This window comes from Nyctereutes procyonoides, unplaced genomic scaffold, assembly GCF_905146905.1.
Source record: "Nyctereutes procyonoides isolate TBG_1078 unplaced genomic scaffold, NYPRO_anot_genome, whole genome shotgun sequence".
Classification (NCBI taxonomy): domain Eukaryota; kingdom Metazoa; phylum Chordata; class Mammalia; order Carnivora; family Canidae; genus Nyctereutes; species Nyctereutes procyonoides.
This window is the reverse complement of record NW_026575037.1, coordinates 13,419,768-13,438,383: the sequence shown is the minus strand read 5'-3', so window position 1 is coordinate 13,438,383 and position 18,616 is coordinate 13,419,768. Positions and strand designations below refer to the sequence as shown.

The following is an 18,616-nucleotide window of genomic DNA, read 5'->3' as shown; positions in this document are numbered from 1 at the left end:
TGATTATGAAGATCAAATGAGATAAAATATGTAGAGGAACTTTATACATTGTAAAGTGCTAGACAAATACAAGCTATAATCATTTTTCCTAAATTGGATTTCTAGAGATTCTTCCCTCAGAACTGGATCCACTGACATGTTGAGTTTGGTTCCCAGAATGTAATGTGTAAAATAAAAAAATAAAAAAAAGAAAAGAAATGTAACGTGTAGATGTTCAGAAAGCACCAGATACTCTTATTCACTCACTGCCCTGACAGAAGCCACATCACCACTGACCCAGCCTCTGGTGTCCACCCTCCGACTGAATTGTAGCTGAAAGCCACAGGTCTGAGGTCTGCCCTAAGGACTGTCGCTCCTGGTGGGTCACCTCCAGCCCTGGGTGGCCTTCACAGAGAAGACCCCTGTGGAGTGGGCTCAGAGGTTTAGGTTTCCACCAGAGAGTCTTCCTGTGGCATTCAGCCATTCTCCCCTTCTCTGGGGGTAGGGACTAGCTTAGCCCCTCTTAGCCTCAGCTTTTCCGTCCTCCAAATAGGTATGACAATACTGTTTATTGACTGGTTATGAGGAACAGATGGGTCAGGCAGGTAGAAGCACTTACCTGGGTGCCTGGCTCGGTTTCAAACTGTCAGTAACGTGGGTGGCTATCATTCTTACTGTGTGCTGTTGTGTTGTTGTCATTGTTGCTATCAGTGGCAGTGGGCACTAGAATACCTACGTAAGGAGAGGTTTTCACTGGGGTTTCATCATTTACAGATAGGGAAGTGGGAGGCTCCAGGAAGGAAATGAATGCTGTTAATGGAAGATGTTGAGAATGGAACCCAGGTCATACTTCTAGAAAAGTCTCAGAATGTGGAAAGGGCATTTATTGGCTGAGCTGCAGTGTGTGTGTGTGTGAGTGGGGATGCACCGGGGTGCTGGGGAGCTGCGGCCCACAAGTTAAAGAACTGAGAACCAAGTGGACCTCCCAGGCTCTTCTGCCATTGGATAAAGGTGAGAATAGCAGCTGCTGAATCAGCACTGGGTGCTGGAGAGTCCCCACCACAGGAATGCTGCCCCTCACCCAGTGACAGGGGAGTGTGTGAAAAGAGGGCAGGACCTGGGCAGGTTCATACCAGGGGAGCAGGAGCTGCAGAAAGCATTTTAAAAATACTATTTTTAATTATAAAAGTCACTACCACATGTGCTCTACATTTCACTCAATATAAATATTTTATCTTTTACTAATATTACTGAAAAAATGTAACCAATTTACAGAAAATCTGGGAAAGAGAAAAAAGGAAGGAAATTCTGTGCTACATTCTCCGTAATATAATTTTCTCCCAGTAGATTTTTGAATAGCATTTTGATATATTTTTCTCAGTGTTTTCTCAATGCTTTTGTTTTTTTTTATAATAAATTTATTTTTTATTGGTGTTCAATTTTCTGAATTGGTGTTCAATGCTTTTGAAAGAGATTTTATTAGTTTTTTCTGTTTTATGAAATAAATCAGGAAACTTAAAAAAGGAAAACTAAGAAAATAAATATACCTACAGCACAGATAACCACTTTTATATTTTACCATATATTTTCTGTCTATGCTGCTTTTTAAAAGTCCTACAGTTGATACTTCTTCCTATTCACTTTTTGTCTAATAAGTGACTACTTTATTAATGTTTTTCTATTGTATTTTCTAACGAGAATATAACATTCTACTTTATTTACTCTAATTTATTTAAAAATCCCCTATTACTGGATATGTAGCTTATTATCTTTTTAAAATATTATAAACATCCTTGTACCTACATCTTTATAAATATTCTTGATTATTTCCTGTGGCTAAATTTCTATACGGATTGAGTGAAATCCATCAAATATTTAGGCTATAAAATATATTGCCAAAGTGCCCTCAGAAGACATTGTCCCTCATCGATCCCCACCAGAAAAATTGTTTTCTGGCTTCCCCACACCCTAGCCTGTGACTAACATTTTGGAAAACTTATATAATATTGTATCATGCTTTTTAAATTTTTCTGTATTTCACAAGCATTCCCATGTTGCTAGATTTCATGATTAGTTTCAATAATTGTATAACATATTACCAAGCAAATTTAATCTATTCTACTGAACCACTTTTCTTTTGTTGGATAGCAGAGGGTTGTTTTGTCCAACATCTTCATGTATGAAATCTTTTCTTCACATTTTAGATCATTTCTGTGGAAGAGACACTCAAAGTGGAATTCTATGAGATAAGGGGCATGAAAAAATTATGGGGTTTGATACATATTGCCAAGTTGCTTTCCTAACGGATTGAAGAGTTTCTTAGCACACCAGCAGTTTTGTGACACTACCAGTTTCAAAGACCTTCACCAGCCCCACATTCTAGGATTTCCCCGGGCCCTGGAGGAGAGGCCATTTAACACACAAAACAGAAGTATGTACCCTGATATTTTGTTTTTCGTGTCATCGATCGCTTACGAGGGTGGCATTTTTCTCGTGTTTGTTTTCTAGTTACACTTTTGTAAAAAAAAAAAAAAAAGAAAGAAAGAAAGAAAAAAGAAAAAAATTGGTAAATTTTGAAAATGTCACCGGGATTTTTGCTTTTTTTTTCTTGCATATTGGAATCCCCTTGCAGTTCAACAGGGCAAGAGATGATGCCAACCCAGTACCGGGACGCACACAAGTCGCGGTGGCTTCACCGAAGACCAATTCTAAGCGCGGACGGCCACGCCCTCCTCCCCCACCTTCCTGGCGGCCCCTCGGCGTCCCGGTTTGGGGACAGCGCCAGGAGGAAAGGCAGGGGACGCTCCGTAAGGTTGGAGAGGGCAGGCCGTCCCATTTCCCGCCGAGCTGGGCTTGAGCAGGCTGGAAGGGCACATATGTCAGCATCTCTGGAACGAATTCAGGACGCGGGCGTCGCGAGGGGGCATCCGTAGAGCCTCCGGGTCCCCCGGGGGCAGGGGAGGTGGGTTCGCGCGCCTGCAGCCCAGGGGCGGCGCGCGGTCCGGCGAAGGCCCGGAGGACCCGGGCGGCGACCGGCCCCAGAGGGGGCCTTCGGTCTTCTCGCCGCCAGGAACTTGGCGTGGACAACCGAAGCGTGCCTGGGTGCCCTGCGAACACAGCAGGCAACGCGTGCCCCTCCCGCTGGGGACCCCGGCGTCCGCGGGCGCGGCCCCCTCCGCGCACCGGGCGGGAGCTGCTCAGGGCGCCCGCGGCTGCAGCAGGCGAGGCCGAGCGGCCTCCGGGGGCGGAGGGCAGGACCCGGCCGCGCCGGCGCGGGCAGCCCGGGGACCCGACGGGGCCGGGGAAGGGAGGAGCCGACTTCCCCGCCCGCGCGGCCGCTGCGGGACTCGGCTTCCCGGCCCCGTGCGGGCGGGCCTGGCCTCAGCCGGACGCGGGGCAGAGAAGCGCCGGCGGGAACGGCACCGGCCGGAGGAGGAGGATGGAGGATGGAGGATGGAGGATGGAGGATGCGGTCCCGGGCGGAGGCAGACCCGAGACCGAGCTCTGCGTGCGGCCCGGGCCTTCGGGGGTCCGGCCACGCCCTTCTCCATCCCTTGCGGGACGCGAGCCGCCGGGCAGGACCCGCGGGAAGGCCCCGGCCCCGGGCTCCGCCGTCCAGGAGCACCTGCCGCCGCGGCCGAGCCCGCCGCATTTATACCCGGGGCGCGAGCCGGGCCGGCGGGGCGCAGGGCGGGGGGGGGGGGGAGGCCCGCGAGGCCCCGCCCCGCTCCGTGCGGCCCCGCCCCCCGCGCGGCCCTCCACACTTGGGGCGCGGGGACCCCCACTCGGGCTGGGGTCCGCGGCCAGCTGCCGGGTCCGGGGATTGGCTGGAGGGCGGGCCTCCCTGCGGAAAGCGACGTCACGGCCGTCCCTGCAGTGTGAATGAATCAAAACGCCTGGGTGACCGCGGCCTCCCGGGCGGCCGGCGCGCGAAGGGTGGAGGGGGAGGGGGAGGGGGAGGGGGAGAGCGCGGGCGGGGGAGGGAGGAGGGGAAAAAAGCCAGAGCTGCAGCAACAGCGTCTCCTCTCCCCGGGATGTGCACCTACCCGGGAGAGCGAGATCAAAGGGATCTGAGACCGGCTGAGGACCGGCGGGGGGAGGGGGCAGCCAGCCTGTGGAATCCTCCCGGAGAGGCGGAGGGCCGGCTCCCACCGTGACTTCGGCGGCCTGGTTGGGTTTTTTATTATTTTCAAATTTCTGAATCCAGCTTAAGCGACAGAGCGAGAGATCTCCGTAGACTGCGACTCCCTGGCTCTCGCTCCGAGATGATGCAGAGCGCAGCTGTCCCCGCGGAGGGGGCTGTCAAGGGGCTCCCGGAGATGCTTGGTGTGCCGATGCAACGTAAGACACCCCCCTTTTCTCGCTGATTTAATTTGATAACAAGGCAGCCAGCAGCCTTGGCCGGTCCGGGGCGGGTCGGACGCTGCGTGCAGCCTGGACCGAAGGGGCCGGGCGGGGCGAGGGGCCGCCGGCCCCGGCGCAGAGGCGGTCACAGGGCAGGGGCACTGGCCAGGGTGCCTTTAAAAGGCCTGGCTCTTGGCTTTCAGGGCCGAAAGTGAAAGCCTCCCCGATCGCGCTCCAGGCCAGCCGAGGGTACCGAACCCCGCATCTCCAGCCCACGGCTTCTCTAGGAGAGTGGGGGAGAGTGCTGTTTGGGGACACCCTGGGAACGAACTGCAGGCCAGGCCCGAGGGCTGGGGGGGGGGGGTGTCCCTGTAAATCATCCTCCCTCCTGGGGTCACAGTCGGAGCTCGAAGTACGGCCAGTGCAACTTCACCCCAGCCGGCGGGAAGTTGGAGAGCGCGTCCCCCGCCCCCGGGGCTGGCGGCTCGGAAGCCCAGGCCACACGCTCGGTCCCCGCGCGCTGGGCGTGCGCGCCCGGGGCGTCCTCAGCCGCTGCTGCCCGCGGCGCCCGCAGCCTGCGCCGCCGGGGACTGCCTGGCTCCGCTCGCCGGGCTCCCGCTGGCCGAGGAATGCAGGGGAGGGAGAAGCGCCGGGACCAAGTTGTGAACTCGGGCCACAGCCTTCGCGCGAGCGAGGACCCAACCTCCGGGTGGCTTGGACTCGGCAGGGGAGAGGCTAGGGTCCCAGGGCGCTTTGCTCGCCCACCCACTTTCTTTCCCGCGCCCGAAAGGAGCAAGACTGCGGGAGCTCGGGGCGTGTTCACCCCGGGGTCTCTGTGTGTGTTTGGGTGTGCGCGCTCAGGCATTTTCCCCGGAGGGAATCTGTCTCTGTCCCGCACTCCCAACCTGAGTCCCCGATGGAGGATCTGTGCAGAGGCCGGAGCAGGTCCCGGGGCATCGCGCGCGCGCGCGCGGCGGGCGCCCCGGGAGTCCTGCCCTGCAGGCTCGGGGCGCTGCGGACCACCCCTGCGCACCCGCGAGAGGGAAAGCTTCCCTCGCTCGGCGGGCCGAGGGCTGTGCCTCCGCCCGCGGTTTCTTTGGTGGAGCGGTGGCTACATCCTCGAGGTTTATCGTAAGTAAATAAAATAATGGTGCCTACCTACGAACTAGGAGGGCGCGCGGCTGCGCCCTCCTGCGCCCTCCTGCGCCTCCTGCGCCGGGCTCTCCGCGGCAGGGATTCCGCTTGGGCCATACCTCAAAGGGCAGGTAGGTCCCAGGCCTCCCTGAGAAGTTTTGGAGAAGGAAGTAGAGGAAGTTAGCTTCACCTACATCTATTTAGGTTGTCCTTTGACTATATCCTGCACTTACCCTTTGTGTCTTTTCCTATCGGCCGTTGGCAAAAGAGTTCCACGTCTGCAGCGCGCTTGGGAAGTTTGCTGCTGACCTAGGTGTGTCTGTAGAAGGCTTTGGGGGTTCGCTGCTGCCCTGACTGCCCCCACCCCACCCCCACCCGCCACGGGCAAGGAGGGAGTGCGTTCTCAGCCCCTGCGATAAACAGAAACACAAACCCTGGCAAAGGAGCTCCAAGTCCTTGGGATGATTGAGGAGGCGAGTGTGTGAGTGGGTGGAAGGGGAGTGTGTGTGCCTCGCTTCCTTGTTACCCAGTCGGTCTGTGCTTTAATAGTTGTGGTCCGTAGGTGGCCTATCAGGACTGCAAAGAAGGGCGGCAGGCTCTGCTGTCACAGCCTTTCTTAGGATGCTCAGCACACCCTCTTGGATTGTCTCACTTTTTGTTTCCCTTACTCAGGGACAACTTTGATTTTGGCATCAGGAACTCGGTTTTCTAAAATGTCTCGAATTTGCCTTCAGAGCTACAGTTCACCAGGGCTTGAGTCTGGGTTCCAACTGTGGAAAACTCAATGAAGTAGAGAATGGGACTCTCATCCTAGGGTCACCCAGCAGAGGCAGTGCTGAACCAGGAGGGGCTGGTCTGCCCTTCCTTTTGTTTTGCCCTGAGTTGGTGGCCTGGGTTGAAGGAGGCAGTGGCCAAAACTGAGGGGCCCAATCCCTGAAGACTTTGGGCTCCAGCTTTTAAATTTTTATTTTGGGATGCACATGGAGCATATTTATTCCCTTCCAGCAGATGTGGCTGCTGAGCATCAAGCTGTTTGTGCAGAGAACTGGGCATAGGTGGGGTGTGATGCCCCCATACACATACACAGTACCATCCTCTTCTCTGGGATACCGGGCCCACTGGCCTAATAACTTGCTGTGGGGGTGGGGGTCAGGGTGGGGACATGTCCTTGGGCCTGGGGAAGAAGAGTAATCTCAGGCCTGTGGGTGTTTAAACTTTGGGAGAGAGGAGACAACAGAAAGGCTCTCCCTCAAGGGTTCTTCCAACCCCACAACTGGAAGGTTTGGGTTGCCCACCTCCCACCCGACGCATGCATACACATGTCCAGTTTCTTTACCCTTAGCCACCACAGATGGAGCACTTCGGGGCACAGATACACAGATCCTCCAACCTGGGTCTCTATGGGGCCCTGGCCTCACAGGGGCATTTCAGGAGTTTGAATCCAGTTTGTTTCAGGGGCAGTCAGAATATGTTTTGGGGGTATGTGAGGTCCCCTCCCTTAAGGAAAGGGTTACCAAGTGGTGTAATAAATTCTCCCTTGGTGGGCTTATTCCTTGCTCTCTGACAACCCCACCTCCTGCCACTGCTGGCTCCTGGGTGGGCTTGTCAGCATGGTGGCCCTCCTCCTGCTTCCCCGTGCAGGGGTTGCAGGGCCCATGAAACCCTCCCCGCTTGGACAGCTCCAGGACAGCCTGATGGGGCCCATGGTCCGCTCAGACTTCTCCAGACAAGCTTGAAGATTTTCATCTGTTTGAGGGGCATCAGCCTGGGACAAGAAGCTTGGGAAAAATCGGGCAGACGGGAGGAGTCTGGGAGTAGTTGGGAAGAGCAACCTGGGGTAGAGAGGCAGAGCCCCACCCCCTTAAATCTCCCACAGGTTGGTGGGCAGCCAACCTGGTCAATGTTTTCTAAGGAACTCAAAACCCCTGGCTCCTTGCTCTGGGTGGTGGGAGCGCAGTTTATAGGAGGCTGCACCCTCAAGGTCACGTCCAGCATGAGCCCAGGGCCTTGGGTTTTTTGTTTTTCTTTTTGTTTTGCTTTTTTTTTCTGGGTAGGTAGATAGGTTCAGAAAGGGATCTTGTTCCAAGCTCACGGGTCCTAGCTACTTGGCCATGATTCAGGTTGCAGGTCTCTCTCTCTCTCTCTCTCTCTCTCTCATTCTGCACGCAACCTGCTTCTGCTCGGTTCTTCCTCACCACCTCCCTCTGGGCTGTAGAAACGCCAGGTCCAAATTCCCACAGCTCCTGACTGACCTAGGGGCAGCGTTGAATTCCACAATCACCTCCCAATCCTCCTCCAAACCTGTTTCCTCCCGGAACTCATTGGTTCCCCCATGCATCTCGGCCCTGCTGGCCCCTCTTGCACGCCAAGACAATCGGAACAGTGAGGGACACACAGGGAGATGGGCGTTTTATCCGCCCCTTGCTGTAGGTTTTGGCCTATCTCCCCGATAGTTTCCTGGGGCACCAAGGGAAGGGATTGCCCCTCTTTCCCATAGCTAGCTGGAGAGCTAGCCAACCCAGGTGGGAGAAAAGAGCGACCACTGGGTCCAGGCAGGGAGTGATAAATGGGGAGCATGTACGGGGCATTTTGCATCCCACCCTTGTCTTCTAAAATGTCTACTTCTTGCAGCTCTTGCGAACTCTGAAGCTGTGGGTAAAGGGCATTTGATTTTGTTTGTGGTAAAATCTGTGTGAAGAACTTCTCTAGGACAGCCCACTACCCTTTCTTCTCTTTTGGGGTGCCTGCTGGTGTGTGGGGAAAATCTTCCAGCACCAGCGGCCCGGGAGTCCTCACTCCTGATGCTATCATCCTTCTTGCAGCAGACTATTTCTTAAGGGGTGAAATGGCCAGGAGTTCTCTCAAACTTTGGAGCAGCAATTTGAGCTTCTTTCCACTCCTGCCTTTTCTGGTGGTGCCGAAAAGAAAAACAAGAAACAATTTATTATATGATATATACCTCCATATATTTTATATATGGAGAGAGAGAGACAGAGAGATATTGATTGACTCAGATACCGATACAGAAAGCAGCCCCGGGCACCACAAATCTCCTTCCCCGCGTCACAAAAATATTGTCAGGCACGATCGGAGCCAACTTTTAAAGGTCACACTGGTGGCTGTCCCCGGGGCCGGCAGACTTGGGCCTCCTGGAATGGGGATTCAGATTTCCCGACCTGGAGGATGTCACCCCAGCCTCGGACCGAGCTTCGCCCTACCCGGGGAGGACACTGGGAGAAACCCTGGTGACTAAGGCAGCACCTCGGGGTGGAGACGGGTGGCCGAGGCGCCGAGGCGCCGAGGGGCTGGCGGGCTCGGCCTCCCCGGTTCCACTGTCTGGATTAAAGAGGGGAGCGGAGGGGAGCCCTCCTTGATGGGGCGCGCCGCGGGCGCTCAGGGAGTGGGATTAAGGATTTAACCCGGACCGGAGCGGGCAGGCGGGGCGCGGGAGCGGGGAGGTCTGCCCTAAGCGGTCCCCAGTATCCGGGGAAGATGGAAAGTCGGGACCGAGAAGAGGAAGCAGGACCTAACTCGTGATGTCTTCTCGCTGGGCCGCGGTGCGGGCTCGTGGAGACCCAGGGCCCGGCGGGGCTGGGCAGGAGCGGCGTCCTTGGGTGCAAGAGCGCGACCTGCGTGACCCTGGCGCCACCAGGGCGCAGCTCCGCCGCCCCGCGGGCAGGCACCTGGGGGTCCCGGGGAGCCGGCGTTTGCTGCGCACCTGCGGGTGCCGCGTTGCGGCTCGACGCGCGCCCTGGGTGCTGAGCGCTTGCGGGCGGAAGCAGGTGCGGACAGGACGGCGCATCTGGGGGAGAGCCGGCCTTCTGCACACCGCGACCCGCACCCCGAGGTCGGGCCTGCGCAGGGGGCGAGGCACGGACGACCTCTGCGTCCACGGCGCGCCTCCTTCGCCGTTCGGGCGCCCCGGCCCCTTCCAGACTCTGTGCACCTTGCGCGGTCCAGTTCTCGGCTTGCTTTCCTGAGCGGCCCCGAGCGAGCGGGGACTGGCCAAGCCGGGATCCCGTTCCTGCCCCTTTGGGGCGGCGGCGGAGGCTCTGCCGGCCGGGAGAGGCGCGGTGGGGGGGAGCGCCGACGGCGTGCCCAGCCTGGGGGAGGCCCGGCCGGTACCTCTCTTTCCAGACCGAGTATTGGGCGAGCGCTTGGGAAGACAAAACTGAGCGCCCACGCCAGCGACCCAAGGCTTTCCGGGACTTTAACCTTTGAAAGGCGTTTTTCCCGTTGGGGGGCGGCGGCTCCTCGCGCCCCGATCCCGGAGGCAGCGGCGGGTCCGCGCGCTCCGCGCCCCCCGCGCGCCCTGCCCGCGTCGAAGCCTGGGCTCCCGGCCCTGCTCCCAGCGCCTCCGGACCTCGACGAGCGCCCGGAACGTGGCGGGCTCGAGAGAGAGGAGCTCTCTACCTGGGCGGCGGAGGAAGTCCTTTCAGTTCCACCTGGGGAGGTGATGGGTGCCGCTGTGTGCCCGCAGAGGCTCAAAGGCGCACCTGCTCTGCGGGGGAAGCCGCGGCCCGTCGGGGACCCAGCGCGGGCTTCAGTCTGTGGCGCTCGGAGGTTGGCTTCATCTGAGACGGGACTTTTTTTTTTTTTTTTAGACGGCAGAGTGAATGGCCTTAAATGGGATCTGAAGGGCGAAACTAATCAGGAAGGAGAGGAATGAGTAGCGCGGCTGGGTTGGGATAAGACCGGGAAAGGCAGGAATTGAAGGAAGGCCAAATGCTACCAAATGCTAGGTATACACACACACACACACCCGACACGCCAAAAAAAAAAAAAAAACAAAACAAAAAAAAAAAAAAACCAAAAACGAGCCGAGGTTAAGGCAAGAATGTTGGCTGAATGCTCTGGGGATTAAAGCAATGTGAGTCCCCAAGACATCTTGGAGACCGCCTACCTACACCACTGCAAATACCAGGGTCGCCTTTTTTTTTTTTTTTAAATCGAGCCCTCCTAGAGGTGAGGTGGGGGTCGAGGGAGGCCGGAAACCTGCAAAGCAATTTCTTTCCAGTGAAGGAGACAAAACACAGCCCAAAAGGGCGTCTTGGGTTTTGAACAGTGACCTGATGACCCCGGCTGACCAGGTGTAGACAGCCTCAAGTCCTAAATATTCCCCTTGTCCTAACTTCCCATTTGCCTCGGATTTAGTGCCCTTTCACTGTGTGCTCCAGTCAATTAGTGAGTACTTAGCACCGCATTAGTAGGCAGAACCCAGAGGGACCTCCGTGCAGAGGATGCAGCCCTGGAGGAAGGGGAGGGAGTGTTGCACCTGCAGTCCTCCAGGGATGGAAAATTAGTTCCTAGGGACTAATCTTTGCATCACGTCCTTAGGAAGACTGCTTTGAGTTTTGGTCAGCAGCGATGGGTATTTGGTGGATTTCTCTGTCTAGGTAACTGGTCTCCTGCAAACTGCAGAGCTGTGGGTGGGAGGGCTGGTGGACTTGGATGGAAGGGACCTTGTATCATTGCTTTCATTTAGGGAAATTGATGAGGATTAGGGATGAGAAGCTTTGGAATGGTAGAGATTTGGAAACACTTTAGCTGTCGAGAGGACGACAGGAATAATGCTACCCACTTTGGGAAACAAGGGTGGAGGCAGACAAGCGGCAGTTTGCTGTGGTAGCACCAGATGCTGGGTTTGGAGATGAGGGGGGTGGGGGGTGCAGGTGTACATTGGTAATGATTTTCTGCCTTTCTCCCTTCCCGGAGTGACTGTTAACAATGCCCCCGACACAGATGTGAGCAAACTGCTGCTTTTAGTAAAATTCCCATGTGGCTTATGTGCCTATCTTTGTTCTCCATTCTTTCTCTTCGTCCTTTCTCCCTTTCCTTGCTTCTTCCATCTTTCGTGAGGTCTTTGCAGGGCAGCACCTGGGTTTGTGCAGGAATTCTCAGCACAGGAGTTCTGTTAGGGGTGGACTGTCTGGCAGGCTGCAGGGTGATGGGGGTCCCTCGCCTTTTTAGGAGACTTAGAAGGAAGGGCGGTTTCTGGTTCCAGGACAGAAGCTGCTCTGGAGCTGGGCTATTGTTGTTTGTGGTAGGAAAAAAGTCATCTAAAATAGATGGTGCAGTGAGATTTCCCCCCTTTTTTAGGTCCTAAATTCTACACGAGCCCCGGTCAAAATGGAGCACAAATCAACCATTTTGAGGCAGTGTTGTTGGGAGTAAGTGGACAGGTTGGGTTTAATTGGCAAAATTGGAATTGATTCTTCCATGGAAAATGTACTTCAGGTTAACTGTATTAATGGTGGATTGGAAAATCATCTTGGGAGGCAGGTCCTAAGTCCTGTTGTTGTTTTGGTGGATTTCTTTGCTCAGATTTCCTCAGCCCCCTTCCCTCTGTCAGTCTGGGTCCAGCCACAGATGTTTTACTGCGGTATCTCACCCCCAAATGCCTTTAAAGTATAATTTACTTTAATTATAATGTTAGAGGGTTAAGGGATTGGTTCTGGGAATAGCTTAATAGAGACAAAACTTGCAGCCAAATTAATTGAAAGTTTCTTGTTACGAGGGAGAGGTTGCCAAACATATGGAATATTGCTACGGAATGAGACATCAGAAAAACCCATTGTGGAGATTTAGCAATGATTAAATGTGAAGATGGAGTGGAAACAGAGATGTGTCTACAGCGTTTCCATAAATCGTCATGGTTTTGTTTCGTGTGATTTTCTGTTTTGTTTGCAATCACCGAGAATATTCGATATCCTACTGAAGAACATTAATTCTGTGTCAACATCTAGTCCAGAAGGTCATCCTATACCTGCAAATACATATTTACATTATGTGTTTTGTTTACTACAGGACTCCTATTAAAATGTCCAAATTCAGCCTTAAAATGATAACATCGAAGTTGTCTCCAGGATACTTTCAGATCTGATCTTTATACTGAAAAGGTTACTCTTTTTTTGAGCTGCCCAAGCAGAAAAAGAACAAAGGAGATTGTCAGAGGGACCCCCAAACCACCATCTGAGACAAATAGGATCTGTGGGGGAAGGATTCTGAAGGAGGAGTGGAGGGAAAAAACCTTAGGCACAGTCATTTCTGACATGAGAAGGCTTTTCTGACTTTTTTTTAATCTAATTTTTAGTTATTCGTCAAGACACACACACAAACCTAGGAAACTAAGAAAGACTGGAAATTAGATTATATATATATTTATTTATATATTTAAAGTATGTAAGCAAATATAATCATAATAGAGAATATGATTTACTTTAAATGCAATTCCAGGTTCTTTTCTTAATTAAGCTTTTTTCAGGATTTTTGTGGCTCTATTTAATGCCTCATCACCATCACAAAATACCGTGATGTTCAATATACCTTTTCTTCTTAAATTTTGAAGAACTAATACTGGAATTTTATGCTTCAGTTGTGTTGCTTATGGGATAATTTTTACTAAGTTAGGAAGAGATGTATAAAATATTTGAAAAAAGTGTGTTATAGTCTCTTCAAGATACATGGGTTTAGAATAAGGGGCAATATGAAAAAGGAAACTATAAATTGTTTAATAAAAATGAATTCTCCTTAGTAGGGAGATGGAAAATAAAGAGCAGGAAGGGAGGGGATAACCCAGACACACAGAGTCATAATCTGTCATGTAATATACATCCTGAGTCTCAGGCTTACCCTGGATGTGGACTTAGAGATGAATTAGTCCTCGGTTCCTTCAGCCACAGTTATCAGGTGATAGAAAAGGGGAGTTGGGACCAGAAAATAGGATTTTATTGTCAGTGGTGACGGTGGCAACTTTAAAGTGGAAAGTTTTATTTTTGAAATATGTTTTCAGTAATAGAAATGTTAATTAATTTAATTAAACTATGACTATACCTCCGCTATAATTCTTAGACTTGGAGATTCCAGAAGCTTGGTATGAGTTTCGGCGGGCAGGGTACCATGCTTGGTATGTCCTGTGGCCATATGTTGGCACACTTTAGAATTAGTCACCCCAGACTAAGTCAGTAAGCTCCCACCTGAGGGGACTTATCCCAGCCTGGCTTTTAAAAACCGTCTTCCTTCTTACTTACTCGGGAAACCTATTGTTTTCTCCCCCTTATATGTGCAGAATGGAGAGTTCTGAGAAAAACAATATTTTGCAAAGCATTTCTATTGTGCTTCCCTTAAAGCCCATTTAGCTTCTTTCAGTTTGTAGTCAGTAAAGAAATTTAACAAATAAATAAAATTATGTATTTTTGGAAACATGTATCAGCCAAATGTTATTTAAGATTGGCTCCCAAACGACTGACTTCTCTAGTGAAGTCACCAGCAAAAGGGTTTGGAGCGAAAGCCACAAGGCTTTCTTGAGCACAGTTGGAAGCCTTGCTCTTCAATCAGTCCCAGAACCTGTCCCAGACAAAAAGAAGCATCCAGCCCCAGTTTGACCCCCAACTGTGTGCCCTTAAGGAAGCTCTTTTAAATGTAGAGGTTCACCTTTCACAGGGTTGCCCAGAAGGGCAAATGAACTTGGGAGATTTGCAAGTACTCGACAAAGTTCTGAGTGCGGGCAATCTTAAAGACCGGACCTAGGGTCACCTTGCAGACAGAGTTGCCCTCAGCTGCTGGAGTGGCCCAGGGCGTCCCAAGAGGGACCAAGCCTCCTGGGAGTCTCGTGGGATCTGCAAACCAGGAACCGCTCCCACAGACCCTGGCTCCTATCCGGAAAGAAGCAAGGAAAACCTTGTCAGGTGCATGAGACTGTTAAGACAAATTGTGAAACAAAAGGAGGAACTCCGTCCAAAAGGCAGGTAAAAAGCAGGGTCTCATCAGAGTCCAAATTTTACAAAATATTAATCTGGTCTCAGGGCATGGTTAAATGAACGTTATTCCTCATGATACAAAATAAATTAGTTTTAAAGATATCAAAATACTCATCAGCACTATGTTTCCAATATTCTTCAGTACTTTTTAGAAGTTGCTGTCAAGTGTGTTCTAGTTTTAGTTTCATTGGTGGAAAAAAAAAAGTGTTTGTCCTCACCTTGATGATCTTCTGTGACCAGAGAGATAGAAAACACCATTTTTCAAAGAATTAAAATCGATCAAACAAACAAATGCAAACTGTCTCCGAAATGCTTCATGGTGGCCCCTGGTTTCTTGAGAGCAGTTTCTTGGAAATGAAGAAACGTGAGTGGGAAATAAAAACACACAATACCTTTTTATATGTCATGAGGAGGGGGTGTGGGAGGGGATTTGATCCACCACAGACTGCATCAGACCTTCTGACCTCCTCTGTTCCCAGTTTTCTGAAATGTCACTAATGGAGGAATTGGGGAATTTCAAATGGAATCCATCTTTGGATGGACCACTCTGAAAACTAAGCCCCGAGTGCCCTCACCGCAGTATTTAGGGTGATCCAGGGGGCCGGACATCATGGTAGGGGCTTTATAAGCTTCTTTGATGAAGAGGTAGATTAAGGCTATAGGCAAAGAAAAGGTTTTTAGCCATTTCTCATCAAATAAGAATAGTCACTTTTCCACTGGGCATTTAGAGATCTCCAAGACAAATACTAGAATCCTCCATTGTTAACGTGAACTCAATCCACTCTTAATTGAATACAGTACAGCAAAAGTGAAGTGAGGTCAGCCAATTGGTGGTCCTAGCTGCCCCCCCACCCCAAGCACTCCCCATTCTCACCATTCACATACGGGGAGGAGACCAAAGTCTGGCAAACTTGCCCACATTCTGTAGTGAACAGAATCTGCCAGATTTCTTTATTCCAAAAAGACTTAACCTTGTAATGTTGCATTATCTGCTACTCATACTCTGGGATTATGTTGATTAGAAAAGGGTGTACATCTTTCAGATGCTTTGAAACTAAGGAGATGGAGGAGAGTTTTGAGTGTTTTGTGTGTGTAGGGGGAGGTCAGTGAAGGAAGGGAAAATTATTTTGGGAAATAAAGCAGGAGATAATTTTAATATACTTCAAATATGTAAATTCATCTTGTTGGCGACTGGCCACGAGGAGTGGAAAAAGGAGCTGCCATTGAGCTGGGCAATGGTGCTTGGGGGCTAAGTGTTTTATACTCATTGCCTGATGTGATCACACAACAACCCTGAGAGACCGGTGTCACCATCTCCGTTTTACAAATCAGAAAACCGAGACTCAAAGAGGTTAAGCAATTTGTCTAAGATCGTATACATGGTAGACTCAGATCTGAACCCAGATGGATCAGACTCCGATCTGGGATTTAGTATAAATAATTTGGCAGACCTAAAGATATGAACATCTAAACTCTAAGCAGATCTGAAAAATTTCAAATTCTCCCAAAAGACTATTTGAACAAAATGTTTCTGCTTCCTCCTAGCTTTCTGTAGCACTCAGTGCTCGCTTTCCCCAGGGCTCCAGGGTTGGACAGCTCCCTCATTCAGAGATGGCTTCCTTTGCAGAGATGGAGCTGGACTTCGGGAGAATTGGCTTTTTTCCAGAATGGCAATGCCTCAGCCTGTGTATGAGGATGTGTGTGTGTGTGTGTGTGTGTGTGTTTATGTGTGAGTGTGTGAAAGTATGGTGGTGTGTGTGTGTGTGTGTGAGATATGCAATTATGTGTAGGTCTGTGTGTCTTTATGAATGTGGTATGTGGAGGTGCCTTTGTGTACGACTCAGGGTGTATCTTGGGTTATTTGTGATTGTTTCTCTATGTGTGTTAGTATGTATATGTGTGTGTTATATGTTTGCATGTAGACTGAGTATGTGTGAATATGTCTATCTGACTGTATGTAAGTGAGTTTGTGGGAGTGTAGGGGGCTATCTGCATGGATCGCAAGCGCATCCTGGGATGTGTCCAAGGGAGCCTGCCTGCCTATGCAGCTGCTCTCGCTGTGCTTAGGTCTGTGCTTTGAGCCATGTCACTCTGCAGGATTCACAGAAGGCTCTGGACCCTGATGATGGGGAGTGCATTGTACCGTGTGACCCAGCATCTCCCCAGATTCCTTAGCTGTTCCATGGGCTTTGCTGTCCTTTCATGACTGAGCTTACTCTCCACCGAGCCCCAGCCGAGAACATCACCAAAGAACACTTGCGTGCAGATAAGATAACATTTTTCATTTTAAGTGAAATGACTCCTCCTATCAGAAACTGGTTTATAGGTTAAATTAATTCTGTCTTAGCAACTCCCGGGGTCGGCTTACATTCCAGTTTTTAAAGTGGAATTTTGTAATATCAAATACTGGATGAAATAAGTTGAGGTGACTAGAGATGTGGAGAGCTTCTGGCTTCTTGGAAATTTTGGTCACAACTTTATTCCTGGTAGGAGACCTATATAACCCCTGTCCTGTTCAGGCTCTCTGAATTTAAAAATAACAATAATTTCTTGAGTTTTTTTTTTTTTAAGGCTTGTGTTGTTGCTTCTGGAAAAATTTCTAGATAGCTTACATTTCACACTAATCAAAATAATTACATGGAGTGTTGTCACTTGAAGTGTAGGATCTGAGTTCACAGGTCTCCACCCCCTCACAGGCAGGATGAATCTGAACTTGACAGATGCCATCAACAAGCTGGCACCTTGCAGCTGCGGGGAGGGGGATCAGCAGGACCGGGGCTTCTGCTTCCCACCCCGCTCTGGCGTTAGGTGTGCGTCCCATACATGCACACCCTGTCCACACGATGATCTAAATGTATGTCTCAAACATTTCCATTTGCCCAATTGTTATGGAGCCCGAGAGGCCAGTGGCTCATCTACTCCTTTATCACTGTATGCAGAGCAGCTTTGAGACTACCTCTCTGCCTCTACCTCCCCTCCCTAAAATGACAAGGTGGAGCCAGCCAGATGAGGCATGTCCAGATCCCTCCAGCTCTCAGACTGGGTTAGCCTACCTGAAGCGTAGGCTCCTGGTTCAAATCCCAATTCCCCCATTGTGGCACATTGGGTGCTTTGCTTCATGTCTCCAAGCTCAGTTTTTCCATCTGTAAGATGGGGATAAGGATGCTTTCTTCACCAAGTGGTGTGGATTATTGAGTCATATACACCCAGGACCTGGTGGAGTTCATATTGGGCTCTTGCCATCTGTTTTTTTTTTAACCATTATTGGCATACTGTGCATCTCTCAAGTCATTGTGATGCTATCTTTGTTTTTAAAAATGCCATCCCTTCTCACAATCTTCATTGGAATACAGTGTTAAAGGTACCAGTCTTTCTAAAAAAAAAGACTGGAACCTTTATTTTTTTTTTTATGTCCCTCACGTTTTTGCCAAACTCGAGGACCCCAGTTTGGTCCCAGGGCTCCCCCCTCGCCCCAGAGAACCCCGAGTTTGAGCGGGGGCAGCCCCATCCAGCTGGAAGCATTCCTGCAAGCTGGAGGCCGAAATGGCTCGTCTTGTCTGCTCTTAGTGTTGTTCCTAAACGTGATGTCTCGGTCTCCAAGCCTCTAGAACTCCTCTGCCCGCCCTCCCCTGCATACATTAGCCTTAATGTATTCTCTCTTGAATACTCATCATATTAAGGCTCCCGGTAGGTACCTTGCTCGAAATAAATTTTATGAGCACACATCCTCGCCCTCATCCCCCTGCATTTGCGGCTGGGAGGAGAAATATAGCCGTATCTCTCCGGGAGGCAAGGCCAGACAACAATTAGGTGGGAATCGGCGCCCTCTGGCCCCGGAGCCGGCGAGGCGCGGGCGGGCGGGGCGCGCACCCCGCGCGGGGACCTGGCTCTCGGGCGGGTGTCCCCGGGCCCAGGGGCGTCCGCCGCCCGGGTGCCTGGCGCGGGGACTCCCACAAGGACGCCCCCCCCGGGTCCCCCCACTCCGCGGGGCTCGGACGGCGGCCTGCGCCCCGGGACGGACCCCCGACTGCGGGGCACGGGCTCGGCGCCCTGCGCCCGCCGCGTCCGCGCGCCCAGGGCCTCGCCTCCCTCCTTCGCAGGGCGCTGCAGGGCAGTCCCACCGCACCCCACCGCGCCCCTCCTCCCCACGACCTTCTTTACAAGAGTTGTCGCCCCCTCCCCCGGGCAGGGCAGGCTGGCCTGGTCCCCCACCCCCACCCCGCAGGAGCCCCTGGTGATTCACCCCGCCCTGCTCAGAGTCCCCTCTCTGCGCCTCCAGATCTCTCCGTGGCTCAGGCCCCCGGCCTCTGGCCCCCGTCCCTGCTGCTCCAGGGCTGCCAGTCCCCATGGTCCCTAGAGAGGCAGCACAGTGGCTGCAGCCGAGGGAGCACACTACCTGC

At 51.9% G+C, this 18,616-nt stretch overlaps 1 protein-coding gene across 1 annotated transcript in view; it reads left to right on the top strand.

The window, feature by feature from the left end:
• Nucleotides 1–4,244: 4,244 nt before the first annotated feature.
• Nucleotides 4,245–18,616, top strand: part of LHX4 (LIM homeobox 4) — a 40,769-nt gene continuing 26,397 nt past the window's right edge. Inside the window, exon 1 of the mRNA XM_055319416.1 lies at nt 4,245–4,320. Within this exon, the coding sequence (XP_055175391.1) occupies nt 4,245–4,320 (76 nt within the window). The remainder of the gene's footprint in view (nt 4,321–18,616) is intronic.